At 38.7% G+C, this 23182-nt stretch overlaps 1 protein-coding gene across 3 annotated transcripts in view; it reads right to left on the reverse strand.

Annotated features, from left to right (window-relative positions):
- DOCK8 (dedicator of cytokinesis 8) overlaps positions 1-23182 on the reverse strand; it is a 227655-nt gene that overhangs the window by 169105 nt on the left and 35368 nt on the right. For 2 of the 3 annotated variants that reach the window (XM_072762059.1, XM_026001584.2), the window contains exon 2: positions 8288-8390. In XM_072762059.1, the coding sequence (XP_072618160.1) occupies positions 8288-8390 (103 nt within the window). Of the gene's footprint in view, positions 1-7250; positions 7504-8287; positions 8391-23182 lie in introns of those variants that run through there. The other variant, XM_026001585.2, reaches the window with a different exon arrangement.

Genomic DNA, 23182 nt, shown 5'->3' on the forward strand with positions numbered 1-23182 from the left:
GGTGAAGAAAGACTAGATTAAATGGCATAATCCAAAGTAATTCCAAGAAGGTGCCCTTATCCCATGAATTACCACACTGCCACCATCACTTGTTAAAGTAATAGAAGAAAAACTCCAAATAACCAAAATAGAAACAAACAAATGAACAAAAAAACCTTAAAAGACAACAAAAACACTTAAGACTACAAATGATGCTAAATTAGGTTTTATTTATCCTGATTGTCAACTCACCTAGGCTGAACTATATTCCCCAAATTTACTTCCTAATAAAAATCGTGGGCTACATGATTTTTCTCTTCCTACAGTCATTTTAAAGCATACATACACCTTCTACTGACACAATCAAACACTTAGGTGCTGCTGTTGAAGGGATATTACTAATATAATTAAAGTCCCCTACCTAATCAGTTGACTTTAAGTCAAGCTAAAGGAGACTCCCCTAAGTGGCCTGACTTACTCAGGTGGATGCTGTCTTAATCAGTTGAAGGACTCCAGGCTTGAACTCCTATCTATGGAGTTCTGGCTTGCTTGGGATCTTGCCTTCCTGATTGTTCTGTGGACCTACTTAGCCGGCCACCATCAATGGATAAGCCATTTCTCTACAATCAGCTCCTAAATATCTGTGCAAATGCATCTCTTCCTGGTTCCACTGCTCTGACTAAACCTGGACTAATCCATCTACTTCCATTCATTCAACAAATACCCCTGAGTTCCTACGGTGGACTAGCACTAGGTGGGAGACACAGCACTGCCCCAAAGCAACTTCCAACACTTCCTTAGTGAACACTTGCACAGTCTTCCTTTTTGGCTACTTTTTCCAGAGGCCTCATCAACAGAAGACTAGAAATACACAAAAAGATTATAAACACCCTAAGTGCTTCAATTATTCACAGCCAGATACCCATTTTTTAATTAAGGGAGTTTGAGCTTTTCCTTGTCCCCTAACGCACATCAAAGGCTAGTTCTGCTGGCATGAATTGGATGCAATTTGTTCTGAAACTGACAGTTCCTACAGCACCAGAACCATATCTGATTAAAATGAATCTATGTCACTCCTAGCACAGTGTAGTATTCAGAGAGCACACTGATAGCAGATTCAAATAGCAAATCTGGATATTTCACAAATAAGGATGCTGAAGGATGCCTGGTTGGCTCAGTGGTTGAGCGTCTGCCTTTGGCTCAGGTCATGATCCCAGGGTCCTGGGATCGAGCCCCATATTAGGCTCCCTGCAGGGAATCTGCTTCTCCCTCTGCCTGTGTCTCTGCCTCTCTCTGTGTCTCTCATGAATAAATAAAATCTTAAAAAAAAAAAAAAGGATGCTGAAAAACAGAGAGATTGACTTGACCCAAATCACACAGGCAATCCCAAGGGTCCTTCGTTATATAGCATGGGGTGGGGGGCGTAGTATGCTTCACTCTGCTCTATGTGAGGCTGGGGGAGAGGAATGACATCTCCAGGTGTACTGGCCTTGTAACCTCACGTGTGTTCACCCTTATGGAAGGTGGTCCTCAAATCTACTTGGCTGTTTGTGAGAGATGTCTTGTCAGTCACCCAACACCTCCTTGTTGCCATATTCAATGGTCACTGTTCAGTCCTGGTTTAGCTACAGTACCAGACACAGTTAATCACTCCCTCTTTCTTGCAACACTTCATTCAGATGGAGAGAGACCCAGTCTCTGAAAGTCCATGTACCAGGAAACCCCTCCATACAGAACAAACTGGAATGGTTGGTCATTCTACCTTTGGAACATCACTTTTTCTAGGTTTTCCTCCTATGCTGGATATAGTGCACCAGGATTCAGTCCTAAAATATCTTTACTTCTCAATCTGCATTCACTCTCATATGAGCTCATCCACTCCCATGGCTTTAAATACCATTTTTAAAAATTACAAATGTATATCTTTACCCTGAAATCCAGGTTGACTTTTCCAAGTACACCCAAACATCACCATCTGGTGCTCTAATAGGACTCTCAGACCCAACAAATTCAAAACGAATTCTTAATTTTCCTGCCAATCTTTTTCCCCATATCCCCTAAGTCTTGGCATCTCGGGAGTGGCAATTCCACTCTGCCAGCTGCCCAGGGCAAAAACTTCAGAGTCAATGTTGCTTTCCCTCTTTCTCTTATGCCTTACATATTATTCATCGGAAAATCTTACCCACTTTACCTCTGAAATATATTCAGCATCCAACCTTCTCACCTTCTCTACTGGCATCACTCTATACCTGAAGTCACATTTGTAACTCTATTCCAGAGTTATTGTGACAACTTTGTAATGCCCTCCCCACCCCAGTCTACTCTCCACATAGCAACCAGAATGATCCTTATAAAAATAACTCTATAAGCCACCTTTATAAAAAAAGTCAGATCATGCCTGGCTTCTGGCTCAATGCTTCCTGAGACTTCCCATCTTAATCAGAGTAAGAGTCAAAGTTCTTCTGTGGTCTCTGAGGCCTAGGACCCAGCCGTGCTTTCCCTTTGATCATCTCCTCTGCAACTGCACCCTCTGCTCAGCTCATACTCCACTTCCTTGCTGTAGCTGGAGCATACCACATACTCTTGTCTTGGGGACTTTGCACTTGTCAAGTTCATGCAGAATTCTTCCCCAAGTGTCTCCTTTCCAATAGACATGCAAATAGCTCATCTTCTATGTCACCCTCCATCCTCTTTTTCTCCTCTATTCTTCAAGGTGCTTAATTCCCCTTGATACAGTCTACATTCACTTATTTGTCTATGTCTCCCCTTATAGATGTAGGTTCCATGAGGATAGACCCTTTGTTGTATTCATTATCATATCCTCACCTCTTAAAGCAATGCCTGGCACAGAGTGAAGCCCAATACATATTTCTGGAAAGATGGAAGAAAGGAAGGATGGAAGGAAGGAGGGAATACTCAAGACAATCCTCTCAGCCCTCTACTATATTTAAGTAAACAGAACTGAAGACAGTAAGGTTCTGCTTCAGTGATTTAAAAGTAATTCATGGCTTAGATTAAACAATGCTTCCCTGCTTCTACCAATGGCAATCCTCTACTGGTACCAATGAGTAGAAGATGTTGACATGCCATTATGGGCATCAATCTATTTTTACCAAGATACTCTAATTTCCCTGCTTTTCAATGGTAGTAATGAAACTCCTGCTCTGCACACAGGCTGCCACTCTGTCATTTTATGTTCCACTGTGAATCTGCATGAAAACTATATTGAGATCTTCACTTCCATCATATCCCCTCAAGGGAAATCAATAAAACCGAAGGACAGCCCAACTCCTTGAAAGATGAAGCACAAAAGATGAACAGCATCAGAAAAATTTTAAAGAACCATATTGATCAAGTTATCTAACATTTAGGTCATCCTTGGTAGTAAAATAAAAAGGCTGCTTTGTTGCACAGAAGCTTAAACATATTATAAAAAAAAAACACCTTCTAAGGCATGAGACTTTTTTCTTTTTTACATAAATGTTACACACAAACATGTCATGTAACCATGGTGTTTAGGATGTGGTCTTTTACAACCTTTGCTTCAGCAAGAACTGTTACATTCCAGCTGATCCATTCCATTCTACTTCAAAACTTTTCTATTCTCATTTTTAAAAACAGAATTTTTCCCTCTATGAAAATGTAGGTTAAGGTTATTAATCACATATGGTGTCTCAAATTCTCCTTTCTACCCTAGGATAGAAATCCCAACCTTTTCTTCTCTTGTATTTCACTCTCCCTTCAACTTTGAATAATCAGAAAATAGTTTTAGTATTTTACTCTTTCATTTTAATGAAGACATCAAATATACAGTCATTTGCCTGTTTAGACGGTTGGCATTAGAGGGTGTCTGATCAACCTGTCCATGTGGCTGTGGCAATGGAGGATGCCAAAGCCAATGGGCAATGCTACAAACAGGTTAGTCTACACACAAGGCCGTGCTCTTTGGCACTTGTCACAAAAGACTCTGACAGAAGTGTCAAAGAGACCCAGAGCAAGTCTACCATCATATCACCAGGTCTAAAAAAGCCAACTCAAAATGGTCAGTCCTCTTCATATTCAAGAATGCAAGACCTAAAATTATTTTACCTATTTGAAAACATACATACATCACAGCTAACATTTACAAGTAGAGTTAAAAAACAAAAATCCAATAAAACCACACACACAGCCCAAACACATCCTTCCTCTCATTTGATTGATCCGATTTACAACAGAAGCCACTATATTTACATAAGGATATATCCATAGGGTTAGCAAGTGGTCCTTGCCTACCAAATTTTCTGAAATTCAGAGCAACCAGGACAATAAAAGAAACTACCTTTTTTCATGTTTTTTCCCTCTATTTGTAATACTTCTACCTTAGTAGGGTCCCTAAACAATCCTCAATCTGGATCACATGCTAGAATCCCAGGGAACTATAACACACTGATACCTAGGCTCCAACCCTTAGAGATTCTGATTTAATTGTTCTCTGGTGAGCCTAGCCACAGATATTTCTTTTTTTTTAAATTTTTTTTTAATTTTTTATTTATTTATGATAGTCACAGAGAGAGAGAGAGAGGCAGAGACACAGGCGGAGGGAGAAGCAGGCTCCATGCACCAGGAGCCTGATGTGGGATTCGATCCCGGGTCTCCAGGATCGCGCCCTGGGCCAAAGGCAGGCGCCAAACCACTGCGCCACCCAGGGATCCCGCCACAGATATTTCTAAAGGTCCTGGATGATTCTAATGTGCAGCCAAGGCTAAGAACCGTCCTTTAAGTCTTCTCAGTCTCCCCCCAGAAAGTTTTTACCACCTCTTGAACACCAACCATGCTTAAAGATTATATAGATCCTCTGTATCATCTGTCCTCTCAAGTAGACCACAAGGCCTTTCAGTGCTGAAACCACTCTGAAAGTAACCACCTTTAATCTCCCACAGTGTCTCCAGTACATGGACAACAGTGCCAAACATGTGGACTGTGCCACTTGCCACTGATTACACAACATCTATGATACCCATTCTATTAAACCCTAGTGGGGGGAGCACTGTTACACCAACTTCGCAAATGAAAAAGCTGAAGCTTTCACAGAGGTTAACTTGCTCCGGGTTACATACCTAATCGGTGGCAGTAATGCTTCACCCCAGATCCTTCTGATGAGTTTTTGTACAAAAAAATATGTAAAAAAATATGTGATAAATAATATGTGATAAAAAATGTGTGATAAAAATAATATGTGATAAAAATAATATGTGATAAAAAAATATGTGATAATGATTTATTATAAACGAAAAGTAAATTTTATGATACAGTGCAACTTTTTGCAACACAAAAATTCTATTCATATACACAAATTCATGAAGTAGGCATGTTAACTTCAAGCAAAATGAGGTCCACTTAGGCTTGTGGTCAATTTCTTACCTCTTGCAAGACAGCAAACATAATTGATTATTTTGGGGGTTTTGGGGGGTTTTTTTTAGATTTTTATTTATTTATTTGAGGGAGAGAGTGCATGTGTGAGTAGGGGGAGGGGCAAAGGGAGAGAATCTTAAACAGACCCAGAGCTGAGCCTGAAACTCAATGAGGGACTCAATCAATCTCACAACCCTGAGATCATTCCCTAAACCAAAACCAAAAGTCAGGTGCTCAACCAACTGAGCCACCCAAGCGCCCTACTGATGGGGTTTTAAATAACTTGGCACCATTAAATACTTGTAAAAATTAAACAGCCATTTGTATCAGCATGTGGGGTTGTTGCAATGGATAGCGTATAAAGATAGTGTATAAAGGTAAGGGAAACAAAGGTCAAAATGCACTTGCTCTTACTTTTCAATTGTCCAAAATAATACAATGAACAGCCTAGAGCTTTAAATATTTAAGAGCTTAGAGCATTTAAGAGAAGTTGCGTTGTTTTTGTTTTTTTTTTTTTAAAGCTACTTTAGCTTGAAGATCTTTAGATGATAAGCTACTTCTCTGCCTTGGCAGGAATGAATCTTGCTGAAATGTCCCATTATCTTCCTATGAAATGAACTTCTTCTTTTTTTTTTTTTTTTTTAAGGTAAAGGGAAATCACCATTAAGTTGATGGTGTCTGTTGGAGGAACCTTTATTCAGGTTGATGACTCAGAGGAAAGAACAGCTACTTCACTGTGACATTACAGCCCGGTACCAAGTAAACGTTAGCGTGGTTTCCTAGGCAGGCTGTGTGTTTTCAAAGGGGGAATTAAAATCAGGCCTCCTGGCTCCCTCACGCCTCCCTCATGCCTCCTGTTCCTCGTGCAGTTAACAAGAAGGAACAGGGGCAGCAGGATGTGCTGAAATTGGACTCGGGATCTGGGAAGAGAGATTCAGGAGCTAACCCAGAATACTAAGAGTCATATATTTTAAAGGCTATTCATTTGCAAATAAAACCAGGAATAAATTATGACACGTAGGAACACATGATTCTTTAAGAGCTAAACACAGTTGCTTATTTTTGCTACTTCTCTGATATCTTCTGTTACAAGATGGGTAGTTAAGCCCCATGTTAACTTGACTACCTAGCAAATGAAGAAATGCATCAAAATGATCACTTTTGTGAAAACCTACCTATGAGGTGGCATAACAGCCAAAAGAACAGCTGTAGATGGTAAGCAACTTTTTTTTCTTTGTGACTTTAAAAAATTTACAGCTGCGGCATAAAAGTCAAAGCTGGTGTGTAGAGAAGGGTTAAAGTTTGCTCGCTAAACTTCCTTAAAGCCTCTTAATTAAATGATGTCCACACTGTTTCTCAAGACAGCAACTGCAGGAAGCTACAGTCTTAATTTACCAACAAGCAAGACATCAAACCCCACATCCTTAACTTTTTTGAAATATGAACATATATCTGCTTGCTTTTTAACTGAATTTTGCATCGTTTGGAATACAATTTGAGTCAGGAATTTTTTTTTTAAGTTTTTTTTCCCCCTTGGTTTTCAATGAAATATAGATCAGCACCAAATTAAACAAAAAAAACATAGCTAATATCTCTTAGTCTAAAGGTTATCTAGTGTATCTGAAAGCACAGATATTAGGCATTTAATGTGCTTTTATATATAATCTGCAATTTTGAGACAGTAAAAGTACAAACAAAAAGGGCAGTCTAGCAAGCCACCGAAGTCATAAATGGGTTTTATTTTGTTTTGTTTAAGAAATGTCATTACCTTGTGCAGTAAAAGGTGCTACACAGTTTTTACTACTACTATTTTATCAATGACCGAACACACAAAATTATCCTATTGAAACAACCACACATCACTCCAGTAAACATACCTTGAAAAGATACACAGTTACGCGGCGTGTAAATTGTTACAGGAGGCAAGATGGCGGCAACAGGAAGCCAAGTGGAAGGTTACCAAACTTCGAAGAGCAGAAGTGGTTTTGAAGTAATAAGTGAGAAATGAAAAAAAAAAAAAAATAACCTAACTCCCCAAGATAACCACTAGAACAAGCAAGAAAGCACCGCTGTGCTTTGTGTGAGGAAGTGAGTACAGCAAGGGCTGCAGGCTCACACAAAGGAAGTGAATACTCACTTTTGGTTTTACAAATCATCTCATTTAAGTCAGGTTTATTCCACCTGACATATGTCTGGCATTCAGTCCTCAAATACTATAACACATAATGTGCACCCAATGGTCGGTGTTAATATAAAAATATAAACCATGTTCCACTTCAAAGGGGAGTGTGTTTCAAAAATGAAGGTCTGCCCTGTGATTCCAATTATATGAAGTTCCAGGTAAGGCAAAATGGTGACAGAAGTGGAGCAGTGATTGCCTTGGATTTCAGGCTGGATGAAGAGACTGTTCTATACCTTGATTGAGCAGAAGTTAAATGACTAGAAATTGGCCAAATTCACCAAACTGTACACATAAAATGAGTGAATTTATTGTATATGAATTATACTTCCAAGAAAACAATTTTTTAAAAATGAAGGTTTCTAACTTGGCTTTTCAGATTGGGGATATATTTTTCCCAGGAAAGCCTATTACAAACGATAGTAAGGTTCCAGGCCACTCTCCCTCCCCCAAAATATGAATCCTAATTTGGGTAAAATCAAGTAGCCTGTTTGCCCATTAAAGCCTGAGACTTTAGAACCACAGCCCTGGAGGGGGCCACACTGCATTCTAAGATCACATTGAAGGAGGAAGAGAAGAAATAGTCTGGTGTCACAGGCAGGCATGGCATTAGGAAGTGGTGGTTGGAGGTGTAAGGTGGCAGTGGAAAAGCTAAGGAAAATTGGGAAGCAAAAGCGTATGCTGTGCATTTCTGCCCATGACCATTCTCTAAGCAGACCTGTAACTCATACTTACTAGTTGAAGAGAGGGGAAGCCAGAGGTACTTATGCTCTGTCGATGGTACTGGCCAAGGTTTGGTGGGAGAGTGAACTGTTTCCTTATTTCCGCTGAAGAATACCTTGGGTAAAACACAAACATCTAAATGAAGTGATTATTTTTAACAAATAATCGCAATTATAGATACAATCTTTGGTATCATGTTATAAAACTCATGCCCTGGCTGGGTAATTGGCAGAACTAATATGTCCTCAGTGGCCTATGAATGAACATTGTAGCTTTTGTCTGATAGTATATACTCTTGAAAAGCTCATAAAGGCCCAGACACCTACAACCAACCATGCCTGCTGCCCAATACTGGAAGGGTAAATGTATGACGCAGAGGAAGAGTTTGAGGCCCTAGGAAAGAGTCAGGGCACCTGGATCCTTCTTCCCAAGCCATTCAGAGACATTGTCTCTGCATGAGGAGATCTGTTCTTTGATCCAGATATCCTCCATGCTGCCATTTTGATCCAGCCATTCTCATTTTAAGCAGTTGAACTCTTCTGGCCAGCTGCCCGCTATGATAAAACACTCTAGAGAACTACTCTATGAACACTTCCACCTCCTTGCAGGCACCTTAGATGCTACTTAGAATTCCAAGGGCTGTACTTTTTCCAAACTGCTCCTGATAGAGTGAGCCTTCGAGTCATCCATATCACAGCACCATTGTCCCCTCAGCCAACATCGTTGGTAGCTGGAAACCAGTTAACGTGAAAGTTGTTCTCCATTGTCTACTCACACCTACTGTCATGAGCTGTTGACCAGGGAAACCCTGGCTTACAAGCAGATTGACTTTGAGGCACTCATGTGTTAGTCATTTGTTTGAAGCTCAGAATACATTTTCTCATGTCACATTTCTCTTTTGATCTCATTTGTTGGTGGGAAGATTCTTAGGCTAATTCACAAAAGTGTATTTAAAGCACAGTGAGACCACTATATAGTATAACTAGACACTAACATTTATTGAAGATCAAATGAGATAATATATTTGAAACATGCTGTGTATCCAACAAAGGGCTATATAAATTTTTAATTATAATTTTAAAGTATAATATTTGAGTATTATAGATAAAGCTTATTATATTTTCCCCATTGTAATGTGTACTAAGGCATAATTAATTACCCTCATGATAAGGTTTCTGACACGGTCTGCTTGGCTCCCAAATGTGGCAATGTGGCACTTCTAGAGAAGCAGAAAGTCTGCTCAGGTCCTCCCAATCGGAGAGCACCCTAATGTTCTTCCAAGAGTCATACACTCATGCTGTACATTGTCTAGGCATAATTACAAAGTAAAGGGGGCGGGCACATAACCCAACACAGGACAATGATCTCTCCTTCCCAGGATTCTGAATGATGAATGGATAAAAGGATGGAAGAAAATGGCTGGAGCACATTTATGCTAGGGATACCGCCCCTACATGACAATCCAGTGGAGTGTGAAACGCCCCAGGAAGTAAAAGCAGGCCTTACTACCTGTATTCCTGAATTTCCTGAGATATTGTCCTTGTTTAATTTTTTTAAGTCTAAGAACATACCAGGATAAGAAGTATTCTATTATCCACTGGGGAAATGCAAATCAAAACTGCATGAGCTGCCACTGCACAATGACTAGGATGGCTATTGCAGAAAAGATGGGCAATAACAGGTATTGGTGAGGATAGAGAAACTGGAGCATCATGCATTATTAGCCAGAATGTAAAATTGTGCAAGTGCTTTGAAAAATAGTCTGGTAATTCCTCAAAAAGTTAAACATGGTATTCCCATATATATCCCAGCAATTCCACTCCTAGGTGTATATCTGAGAGAGATGAAAACATACCTTCATATAAAAATTTATACATGAATGTTTATAGCAGCATTATTCATAATAGAAAAGTGGAAACAACCCAAATGTCTATCAACTGCTGCATGGATAAGCAAAATGTGGCCCATGATGCAATGAAATATTATTGAGCAATAAAAAAGAAGTAATGCTATAAATGACAACATGGATGCACCTCAAAAACATCATGTGAATTGAAATGAGCTAAACCCAAAGACCACATATTTTATTAGTCCTTATATGAAATTTCAGAACAAGAAAATTTATAGAGACAGAATGTAGATGAGTAGTTGCCTAGCACTGGGCCTTGGAGGCAAATGAGGAGTGACTGCTAATGGGAGCAGGTTTTTTTTTGGGGGGGGGGGGTGATGAAAATGTTTTAAAATTGACTGTGATGATGGAAGCACAATTCTATGAATATATTAAGAATTAGCGATCTGCACATGTTAAAAATGGGTTAACTGTGTGGTATGTGAATTATTTCTAAATAAAGCTGATATAGATACAGATATAAATACAGATGTGTATAAGTATCCTAAAGACACAAGAGTAAAAGCAAAAATTACCTAATTTAATGGAACAGCCAGGAATGGAGAAAAACTTTCAGAATTTGCTTTCAAGTACTCAATAGGCTGATTTTCATTACAAGTTGAACAATCATCAATTTTTAAAAACCAACAGATTAGACCACTGTCCATATCCAAAGGCCCATCTTGCATGAACACACTGTATCTTGTGCTTGGCACCAAAGGAACCCAACACAGCATGGTGATCACTTATCTGCTTACTTAGGGAGATGACCATAGACATGGAGGGAAAAGACAACCAAGCAAAGATCCTTCGCTATGACCTGGATGCCTTCTGACAGATATGACTCACTGCTCCTGAGACTTCTGCCCTCAGGTCTTCTCCACATCATTTAGTCTCCTGGTCATTATGAAGCTCTTCCTGCCATAGACCAGAGGCATCTACCTGAAATGGGAATACCTAAAAAGGTTCAAGAAAGGAGTGGTATAGTAAGAGAATCAAAGAAAGGAAGCAGGGACAGATGCTTGCTTTCATTTTGAAGCAAAATCTGTTGTCCTGTGCCAAAACCCCAATATTTTTTTCAGCATGCAATCAGAATGTTCCCGCTCTTCAATCTTTCCTTAAATGGGGTCAGGAGGTGTTTCTGTTGCAATTCTCCACATCAGTTTCCTAATTCGGAGCCATACAACTGATCCTCTTCCCTGACAGTCGAGCCTGATCCTATTTCCTATGCCTACAGGATCACTTCTATGGAATGCAATTAAACCCATCCCTTCAAAACCGTCAAATATGGAGATGAATTCTTTGTCCCTAAAACGAAAATAGCGAACCGTCCCATAAGGAAAAGAACTTTTATCGTTTAAAGAAAGTCAAAATTAAGTCTCTCTGGAGATGTCCTACACACATATTAAACCAGCAAAAATAAGCTAGAATGACAAAATCACATGTTGGTCAAACCGTGAGAAAATCGGCATGCCCCACACCCCGGTGGGACCCCACAGGGTGGTATATTGGTTCAGTGCCTCTGGAAAGCAACACTGTAATACAACAAGAACTATAAAACTATCATTACTTTGTAATGTAATCATTTAGCTTTGGAGAATATGCCCTATGGGATTCTTACAAACATATAATTTGAGCAGAAATGAGTATAAGAACTCTGTGTATGGTGGTGAATAATTGAAATTAACCATAGCACTTAATGTGAGGGAGAGCCCCCAGTAAATAACAGCAAATAGGTGAAAGAGGATTTTCCCACTTAAAATAAATATATGAATTAGGTTCACCCATGGAAAGGTACATACCAAAAAGTTACAAGTGAAAAGTAATGTAAGGAGCTGAATAGAAATGACTAACAGTATATGTGTAAATACACCACAAGGATCAGAAATCCTCTCAGTAGTTATATAAAGTAGCTTAATAACTACCTCATTCAGCTCTTTCTGATGTAAAGTTGCCTAAGTTCATCATTCAAAAAAAAAAAAAGTGTATACATATAAAGTAGCACGCAGGCACAGGTGCACTTCTTTTTTTTTTTATTTTATTTATTTATGATAGTCACAGAGAGAGAGAGAGGCAGAGACATAGGCAGAGGGAGAAGCAGGCTCCGTGCACCAGGATCCCGACGTGGGATTCGATCCCGGATCTCCAGGATCGCGCCCTGGGCCAAAGTCAGGCGCTAAACCGCTGCGCCACCCAGGGATCCCCACAGGTGCACTTCTTGAGAATAATTTAAATTCTGTGAATTTCAGCTATTAAGTTAGTGATAGGGAACTTCATTCTCAAGAGCACCTAGCACCCCAGAGTCAAAATCAACCTTCTTCATCTTGAAGGGGAAAGCCTGTCTACGCAGATGGGAGAATTCAGCCCAGGGAAGGGGTCATACAGACTTGGTGTCCACACAGGTAGTGATTGCATATGGCTCTTATTTCCTCTGTATTTGAGTCTCAGACCAAGTTCAACATGTCTAAGATAACTTTCATGATGTTAGATTTATATTATGATGATATTTCCTTGATGAGCTAAGCCACTCTTCTAGTAACTCAAAATATTTTAAAATATTTTCTTTTTTTTAAAGATTTTACTTATTTATTCATGAGAGACAGAGAGAGAGAGAGAGAGAGAGAGAGGCAGAGACATAGGTAGAGGGAGAAGCAGTTCCCTGTGGGGAGCCTGATGTGGGACTGGATCCCAGGACCCCGGGATCACAACGTGAACCAAAAAGGCAGACATTCAATCACTGAGCCACTCAAGTGCCCCTAAAATATTATTTTCTTTATTTCTACAAATCAAACTGGGAGGGAGCCCTGGGATTTGTTTAAAGCATTGGTACTTGGAATGCCTGGGTGGCTCAGCAGTTGGGTGGTTGCCTTGGACTCAGGTCATGATCCCAGGACTGGGATCGAGTCCTGCATCGGGCTCCTGGTTGGAGTCTGCTTCTCTGTCTGCCTCTCTCTCTCTCTCTCTCTCTCTCTCTTTCTCTCTGTCTCTCATGAATGAATGAACAGATCTTAAAAAATAAAGTGTTGGTACTCCTACTCAGGAGTCAGAACAGAAGGGGATAGGTAGCAAAGCTCTTTTTTTATTCAGATGGACAGATAACTGTGATACACACAGTTGGGACTAAGTACCAGTGGAACTAATGATGCAGCCTATGCTGCTAATAAATGTGGCCTATGGATCATATACATCAAATTATCAGCTGCTTAATAAAATCTAGATTCCTAGACCCTACCCCCATCCTGAAACAGCATCTCTTATGACATGGCCTGGAAAACTGCATGTTTAGCCAGCAACTCCAGGGGATTTTTATGTCAGTAAAGATTTGCTAATAGTGCAAGACTATGAGAGAGTATTAGTTCATTCATTCATTTATAAAACATCAAGGGCACAGAAGTGCCAGACTCTCTGGCAAGTGCTAGAGATTAAAGTCCAAGGCAATATTGTTGCCCTTTCTGGAGGCAAAGCCCAGTGGGTGAGGGAGAGGAAGACAGATGGATAATGGAATAAATGATTTTAATACAACATGATAAATATTATAATAAAAAATGTGATCATGCCTTGTGAGCAAAGAGGAGGGAGTTGGTAATTGAGCTTAGGAATGCTTAGGAGGCTTCTGAAACAAAAGGACTGTTGAACCAGGGTGCCTGGGTGGCTCAGTTAGTTAAACATTCAACTTCTGATTTCGGCCCAGGTCATGATCTCAGGGTCATGAGATTGAGCCCCGTATTGGGCTCCGCACTGGGCATGGAGCCTGCTTAAAATTCTCTCTCTCTCTCTCTCTCTCTCTCTCTCTCTCTCTCTCTCTCTCTCCCCCCCCCCCACCCTGCCCCTTCCCTCCTGTAAAAGAGGACTTTCTAACCACACTTTGGGGAAAAAAAAAAAAGAAGAAGAAGAAGGAACAGACCTTATGGAAAACAGCATTTTGTTTGTTTGATTTCACCATTTCATGACATCTAAACATTAGGTTCCCGTGCTCCTACTTCAAGTATTTTAACTATCAGGCTGCCCCATTTCTTTACAATAAATGTAGCCATTTGCCAGCTGTTTGAGTTCAAGTATATTAGTTAACCAGGCTGAGTCTTAGTTTCATTACATATGAAATGAAAGGGCTGGACTATCTGATTCCTTGGATACCTTTCCAGCTGGAACTGGCAAAGATGCTCAAGAATCTCCAAGTGGAACTGTTAGCACCATGATCTACACCAGCAGCTGTGCCAGGAAACTACATAGCCCCGGAAGGCTTCTTTCTGGCTTTCATCCCTAAAAGAAAATTCTTTCACTATATGCTGGATGGCCAGCAGCCAAAATGGTTGGAAGAATTTTAAAACTGATTCAAGAAAAAACCATGTTAATAAGTATTTAAAAGGGCTTAGGGCTTTCCTGAATGTGACACGTTTTAAACAATCGTGAAATCGTTCACTATTGGTGAGATAAAGAAAAGCAAACATGTAATGTACTCTTAGTAACTAACAACTGACTTAGTAACTAACAGACCACTCAACAAATATGAGTGTAAAGTACGTAGCTAGTAATAAATACTAATTCTAGACATTCATGGATGGCACATACACGTATATGGCCATAGGCACATGGTGTAATTAAACCTTGCAAAATAACAATTGTTCAGGACCAGAAATGATTTGTACCAAGTAGGCAATGAGTGTTATTCCCCAAACTTCCTGAAGTATAAGGTTAGGGCAGTGCAGTATAACAGTAATAAAGATTTTTAAATTTAATTTAGAAAAACCATCTCTGAATGATGTAAATAAGCCAGGGTTGGATCACAGTGCATGGCAAGGATAAAGTCTGGAAACACAGCTGGCTCAAGAGTGAGTAGTTCCTGGAGTTGACCACATTAAAACAATCTAAGGTGGAGCGCCTGGGTAGATCAATTGACTTGGCCTCTGACTCCTGGTTTCATCTCAGGTCATGATCTCGGGGTCATGGGATCAAGCCCTATGTCGGGTTCCATGCTCCACTGGCCTTGGAGTCTGCTAGTCCTTCTCCCTCTTCTCCTCTCTGCTTTCTCTCTCTCTCTCTCTCTCTCTCTCTCTCTCAGATAAATAAATAAAATCTTTAAAAAAAAAGATATAAGGCTTTTCCTGAGATGTCTCCTCAGATACTTTTAGTAAAGTGCACCTTTATATTTTTATTTTTTGTTTGTTTTTTGGGTTTTTTTTTAGTAATCTCTATACCCAGTGTGGGGCTGGAAGTCATGAATGACCACAAGATCAAGAGATGCATGCTCTGGTGACATGAACATGATAGAAACACCTGGGTGGCTCAGTGGCTGAGTGTCTGCCTTCAGCTCAGGTCATGATCCCAGGTCCTGGGATTGAGTCCTGCATCAGGCTCTCTGTAGGGAGTCTGCTTCTCCCTCTGCCTATGTCTGTGCCTCTCATGAATAAATAAATTATCTTTTTAAAAGAGCACTTTTAAATTTAAAAGACTGCAAAAATCAATAGTCAAAGCAAATGTTATATATACATTATGTGTATAATGCAATATATATAATATTATTATCATATGTGTATATAACTCCATGCCAACATATACATCCACATTTTGAGCCATGCAGTTTGGAATAAATTCCTCAGAAGTTCGTCACCTGGGGCTTCATAATAGATATTTCAGGTTTCAGAATTTCTCATATTTTCCATCTCTTCTCGTAAAAGGACATGCCCTAAACATACAATTTTTATAAAGATGATTCAACAGGTGGAAACATGACTACAAAGAGAAGTTTGCCACTTACTAACAAGCTGTGGAACTTATGTTTCTTCCTCCCAGGGGAGTCCCAAATTCCTTTCACTTGGAAAATTGCTCTGAATAGGAAAAATATTTATTCGATGAGTGAAGTGTTTGAGGGTCCCCACAAGGAGCCTAGAGGAGAACTAGCCAATGCCTGTAGGGTCTCACTAAGGTGTCACAGTCCCCCAGCCTGTAAATATCATCAGATAAACATCATATAAGTGAGTTTCTCTCCTGACATAATCATCTCCTACTGATGAGGCAGCATAATCACCTAAAAGAACACCTAGAAATACTGAGTAATTTTTTTAAGATTTTTTTTAAGATTTTATTTATTTATTCATGAGAGACACAGAGAGAGAGGGCAGAGACACAGGCAGAAGGAGAAGCAAGCTCCATGCAGAGAGCCCGATGTGGGACTCGATCCGGGGTCTCCAGGATTATTCCCTGGGCCGAAGGCAGGAGCTAAACTGCTGACCCACTCAGGCTGCCCAAGATTTTATTATTATTATTATTATTTATCTGAAAAAGAGAGAGTAGGAGCAGGGGGAGGAACAGAGGGAGAGGAAGACTCCCCACAGACCAGGGATGTAGGGTTCCAATCCAGGATCCTGAGATCATGACCTGGGCCAAAGGTAGATGCTCAGCCACTGAGATTGAGGTTTTGGAATCCTGGGATCGAGTTCTGCATCAGGCTCTCTGCATGGAGCCTGCTTCTCCCTCTGCCTGTGTCTCTGCCTCTCTCTTTCTCTCTCTCTGTATCTCTCATAAATAAATAAATAAATAAATAAATAAATAAATAAATAAGTCTTTAAAAAAAAGAATTGTTGAAAGAAGCACCAAAGACACAGATTTATAAGGCACCACGAAATCAATACAGAGAAAATTGAACCTAACCACATCATAATAAAATTGCTGAGAATCAAGGAGATATTCTAAATGTTCTTGAAACAATCAGGGGAAAAGACAAATTGCCTTCAACATGTAATAGTAGGACTGATCATTCATTGACTTCTGAACGGAAAAAGTGAAATCCCAAAATCAACGCAGTGATATCTTTAAAGTGCTGGAAGAAAACAACTATCAGTCTAGAATATTCTACCTGGTGAAAATATCCTTCTTAATAAAGGATAAATAAAGACCTCACAGATAAACAAAAACTGAGAGAATTTATTACCAGCAGAGCTAGACTAAAAGAAAGAGTAAAGAGAACTCTTCAGACTAAAGGAAAGCAAGCCCAGATGGAAGCACAGAAGTACTGAAAGCAATGAAGTACATCAAAAGGATAAATATGTGAGTAAATCTAAGTGACAATGATAGTACAAAATAATGATAATAATGTGGATTTAAAATATACATAGCATTGGGGCACCCAGCTGGCTCAGTTGGTGGAGCATGCAATTCTTGACCTCAGGGTTATAAGTTCAAGACCCATGTTGGGTGTAGATAACACTTTAAAAAGAAATTTTAAATCTTTAAAAACTTAAAAACTAAAATAAACATAGCATTAAAATCTATGTCAATGACAACACAAAAAATAGGAAGGATAAATGGAGTTCATATATTCTAAAGGTCCTGCATTGTCTGTGAAATGGTAAAAGTACTAATTAATATTAGAGTTCTATTAATTATGTATTGTTGTAATCTCTCTGGAAATAAGAGACAAGTTGAAAAATAGGGGGGGAGGGAACCACAGTAGAAATATGTATTGAAACTCAAATAAAAACATGAATGTAAGACCTGAAGCCATAAAACTTTTAGAAGAAAATATAGTCAGTAAGCTCCTTGAAATAGGTCTTAGCAATGTTTTTTCTAATCTAACATCAAAAGCAAGGCAACAAAATAAAAAACCAAATACATGGGACTACATTAAAATAAAAATTTTCAGGCAGCCTGGGTGGCTCAGTGGTTTACTGCCGCCTATAGCTCAGGGCGTGATCCTGGAGATCCAGGATCGAGTCCCACGTCAGGCTTCCTGCATGGAGCCTGCTTCTCCCTCTGCCTGTGTCTCTGCCTCTTTCTCTCCTCTCTGTGTATTCTCATGAATAAATAAATAAAATCTTTTAAAAAATAAAAATAAAATAAAATCTCTCAAATAAATAAATAAATAAATAAATAAATAAATAAAATAGAAATTTTCTGTACAGCAAAGGAAACCATCAAGAAAATGAAAAGGCAATCTATTGAGTAGAAGAAAATATTTGCAAATCAATACCTGACAAGGCACTAATATTGAAAATATATTTAAAAATTCATACAACTCAACAGCAAAAAGCCAATCTGATTTAAAAATGGGCAGAAGACCTGAAATGACAGTTTTCCAAAGAAGATATACATCTTTCCAAAGGAGATGTCCTCTCCAAAGAGGGTACATGAAAAGAATGCTCAACATCATTAATCATCAGGGAAATATAAATCAAAACCACAAGGAGCTATCACCTCACACCTGTCAGAATGGCTAGCATCAAAAAGCAAGAAATAATAAGGGTCAGTGAGGATGTGGGAAGAGGGAATCCTCATGCACTGTTGGTGGGAATGTAAATTGGTACAGCCACTATGGAAAATAGGATGGAAGTTCCTCAAAAAACATTTAAAAAAAAAAACTACCATATGATCTAGCAAGTCCACATCTGGGTATTTACCCAAAGAAATCAAAAACACTAACTCAAAAAGATATAGGGATCCTCGTGTTCACTGCAGCATTATTTACAATAGCCAAGACATGGAAATAGCCTGTGTCCATAAATGCATGAATGGATAAATAAATTGTATATACATATACTATGGAGTATTTTTTTGGGTTTAAAAAAATAAAATTCTGAGGCACCTGGGTAGCTCAGTCAGTTGGGCATCTGACTCTTGATTTTGGCTCAGGTTGTGATCTTGGGGCCATGGGATTGAGCCCCATCTTGGGCTCCATGCTAAGCAGAGAGTCTGATTAGGATTCTCTCTCTTCCTTTCCCTCTGTCCCTACCACCCCCCTCAAATAAATAAATAAAATCTTAAAAAGAAAAAATAAAGGATGAAATCTTTTTCATTTGCAACAACATGTATGGACCTGGAGGGCATTATGCTAAGTGAAATAAGTCTGACAGAGAAAGACAAATATTGGTATCTCTTATTATAGAATCTACAACAAAACCAGAAACAAGCTCACAGATACAGGCAACAGATTAGTGATTGCCAAGAGGCATGGGAGAAATGAGTGAAGGGGTTCAAAAGGAAAAAAAAAATATCAGGCAATCTGCCTAAGTATAAACCTTTCTGTTGAAAAGGGGCTTCTACTTTAGAATTTTATCTAGGATTCAGCTTGCTCATTTATGAAAACCAGGGGGAAAAAACCATGAAAACTGTAATGACTTATAACTTACTGAGACTTTTACATATAATGATCTCATTCCTCAAAATGACTAGGGAAATAGGTAGAATGGTTTGTTATCATCATGTTCGAGGTAAGTTATCTGAGTCTTAGGAAGGAAAGAATGCAAGGAAAAAAACAAACTCAACTATGTCAGTGATCACATTAAATATACTTAGAGTAAACGCACCAATTACAAGACAAAGATCATCAGATTACATAAAAAAAAACTATATGCTACTTACAAGAGACATCATATACTTTACTTTTTCTAAAACAGATTTATTGAGGTATAGCTGATGTTCAATATACTGCACACATTCAAAGTGGATGATTTATAAGTTTGACACAAGTGTACACCCATGAAACCGTCTCTGCAATTGCAAAGCTTCCCCATGCCACTTCTTACTCTCTTTCCCCCAACCCTTGTTCCCTGGTAACCACTAATTTGCAATAGTTCTCTTTTTTCTGGCTTCTTTCACAAGCATAATTATTTTGAGATCTGTCTATGTTGTAGCATGTATCAATAGTTCATTTCCTTTAATTACAGAGGACTATTTACTTACATGGAAATACCATCATTTGCTTATCCATTCACCTATTAATGGACATTTGAGTTTTCTCCAGTTTTTGGCTATTACAACTAAAGCTGCTATTAACATTCATGTGCAAGCCTTTTTATGGACATATTCTTTTATTTGTCTTGGGTAAATGCCTAGATAAGCTGCATACAAAGTGATGGAAAAAGTTAGGCAAAAATAGCCAAAGAAGAGCTGGTATGGCTATAGTAATATGGCAAAAGGAACTTTAAAGCAAGAAGTATGGGTGCCTGGGTGGCTCAGTAGCTAAGCATCTGCTTTCAGCTCGGGTGGTGACCCCTGGGTCCTGGGATCGAGTCCCATGTCATGCTCCCCACAGGGAGCGTGTTTCTCCCTCTGCCTATGTTTCTGCCTCTTTCTATGTGTCTCTCATGAATAAGTAAATAAAATCTTTTGAAAAAAATCAATCCAAATAAATAAATAATCAATCAATCATGACAAAAGGTAAAAAGGACATTTTCTAAAAGATCAAAGGTCAATTTATCAGAAAGATATAGTAATCTTAAATGTGTATGCACCGAGTAATAAAGGTTTAAAACATATAAAGCAAGAACTGCAGAAGAGTAGAAATCAAATTCACAAGTATAGTGAAAGACTTTAGCATACTTCTTTTAGTAAGTGATAGAATGTGTAAATTAAAAAATCAGAGATATATAAGATTTGAAGATGATAAACAAACTTGATCTAATTGACTTATATAAAAAATCTACACCTCATGACAGAATACACATTCTTCTTGTGCCATTTACCAAAAGTGACCATATACTGGACCACAAAGCAAGTCTCAACAAATTTCAAAGTTCAGAAATCAGATAGAACAGGTAGTCTCATACCACAGTAGAATTATACTAGGAGTCAACAGAAACATAGTAGCCTTCTAAATATTTGCTTATTTTTGCAGATGGACTAATATTAAACATCTTTATGTTTATACACATAGGCTAAACAAATGAATTCTAAAAAACTAGTTACAAACCAAAAAGGAAAAAAGAGGGACAAATTATATATAATATCAAGACATAGTTATAAACTATCCTGTTTTTATTTTAAGTATGTAATACTTTTTATACTTTTTTTTAAGATTTTATTTATTTATTCATGAGAGACACAGAGAGAGAGAGAGAGAGAGAGAGAGGGAGAGGCAGAGACACAGGCAGAGGGAGAAGCAGGCTCCATGCAGGGAGCCCAATGTGGGACTCGATCCTGGGTCTCCAGGATCACACCCCGGGCTGAAGGCAGCACTAAACCGCTGAGCCACTGGGGCTGCCCTATTTTTTGTACTTTTAAATATAAAAAGTATAAAAAAGAACATTACAAAATGTCTCCCTCTTACTTTTGTCTTCCAGTTATGCAAGTTCTCTCCCCATAGACAATCCACATAATAGTTTCCTCTGTATATTACTGTACCTATACAGTATAGATACAAATGCATATTTATATCCTGTCCTCCAATAGTGTACCCAAGTGGGAACATAATATTTGAGATTAATCTGTACAGTAATGTGTACCAATAGTTGCTCTTTTTCTTTAAATGAAAGAGTATTACATTGTATAATATAATGCAATCTGCTTATTAATTCACTAGCGATCTGCATTTTGCTCTTTTCACCTAATAGATAAGTATATAAGAATTCTTTCAGTCTTCTTTATGTAAAAAAATGTTTTTTCTTTTACATATTTTTCTTTTACATATTTTTATTATTTATTATTTCCAACTTTTTTATTGAAGTATAATTGACATAAAATTATGTTAGTTTCAGGTACAAAACATAAATATTTGTAAATATTGCAAAATGACCACTACAATACACCTAATTAATATCCGCCACCATACATAGTTACAGACTTTTTTTTTATAATGAGCCTTTTTAAGGGCATCCCGGGTGGCTCAGCGGTTTAGCGCTGCCTTCAGCCCAGGGCCTGATCCTGGAGTCCCGGGATCGAGTCCCACGTCGGGCTCCCTGAATGGAATCTGCTTCTCCCTCTGCCTGTGTCTCTGCCCTTCTCTCTCTCTCTCTGTGTCTCTATGAATAAATAAATAAAAATATTTTTTTAAAAAAAGAGCACTTTTAAGATCTATTCTCTCAGCAGCTTTCAAATATGCAATACAGCATTGTTAACTACACTCACTATATTATACATTACATCCCTGTGACTTGTTTATTGTTTAACTGGAAATTTGTACCTATTGACCCGATTTAACCATTTTGCCCATCCCCACCTACCACCTCTGGCAATCCCGATCTATTCTCCACATCTATGAGCTCAGTTTTTTTGTTCTGTCTTCGATTCCACATATAAGTGAGATGATACAATCTTTGTCTTTCTCTGACTTATTTCACTTCATAAAATGCCCTCAAGATCCATCTATTATATTGCAAATGGAAAAACATTCAAAATGTTTTTTGAGGAATCTCTACACTGTTTTCCATAGTAGCTGCACCAATATACATTCTGCTTCCAACTTTTTGCCAGCACAAATAATGTTCAGTAAATTGCACATATACCAATTCACACATTTATAAATATACCTGTAGAATAAAGTCCAAGAAGTAGAATTTCTGGTCCAAAGGATTTGTGTATTTGTTCTTTGTAGTATTTTATCAATTAGCACTTTAGCAACATAAGACAATGTACAACATGGTTGCATCAAATTTAAGAGAGTTAATGAACTGGCTATTCTGCTTATTGTACCTATACCTATCCCCATAAAGTCAAGATCTGTTTATCTGATAAACAAAACCAAGGTCTTCACTGATAAGTTCTTTTCCTGCCTTTGTGGGCAGGAAGCTGCTATCTAACAAAATTAATCCCTTCATTTACAAGGCAACTGTAAAACTCAGAACTGTATAGTTACCTTCTGTCAGCCTGAAGATTTGGTTTAGAAATTCTGGGTTTGTGGTCTCAAGAGGATTCCCATGGAAGTCAAGCTGGCAATGGGATAAGCAGGTCTGGGGCAGAAATAAGAGGTCCGTCCAGGTTGCAGATGTAAGTTTGGCTAAGCTTTCATTTAGGGTTGTTTTACTTACTTTCTTTTTTTTTTTTTTTTAAGATTTTATTTACCCATTCAGGGGGTGGGTAAAGAACATGAGTAAGGGGAGGGACAGAGGGAGAGGGAGAAGCAGAATCCCATTGGGCACAAGTCCAAGGCAGAGCTACATCCCAGGATCCCAAGATCACAAACTGATCAGAAGGCAGATGCTTAACCAACTGAGCCACCCAAGTGCCCTAGGATTGTTTTCCCAATAGGGTTAAGAGATCTGCATCTCTCCACCCATGGTTTCTCACCTGTCTCCCTAGCAACCTATCAT

The sequence above is a fragment of the Vulpes vulpes genome, chromosome 1, assembly GCF_048418805.1.
Source record: "Vulpes vulpes isolate BD-2025 chromosome 1, VulVul3, whole genome shotgun sequence".
Lineage (NCBI taxonomy): Eukaryota > Metazoa > Chordata > Mammalia > Carnivora > Canidae > Vulpes > Vulpes vulpes.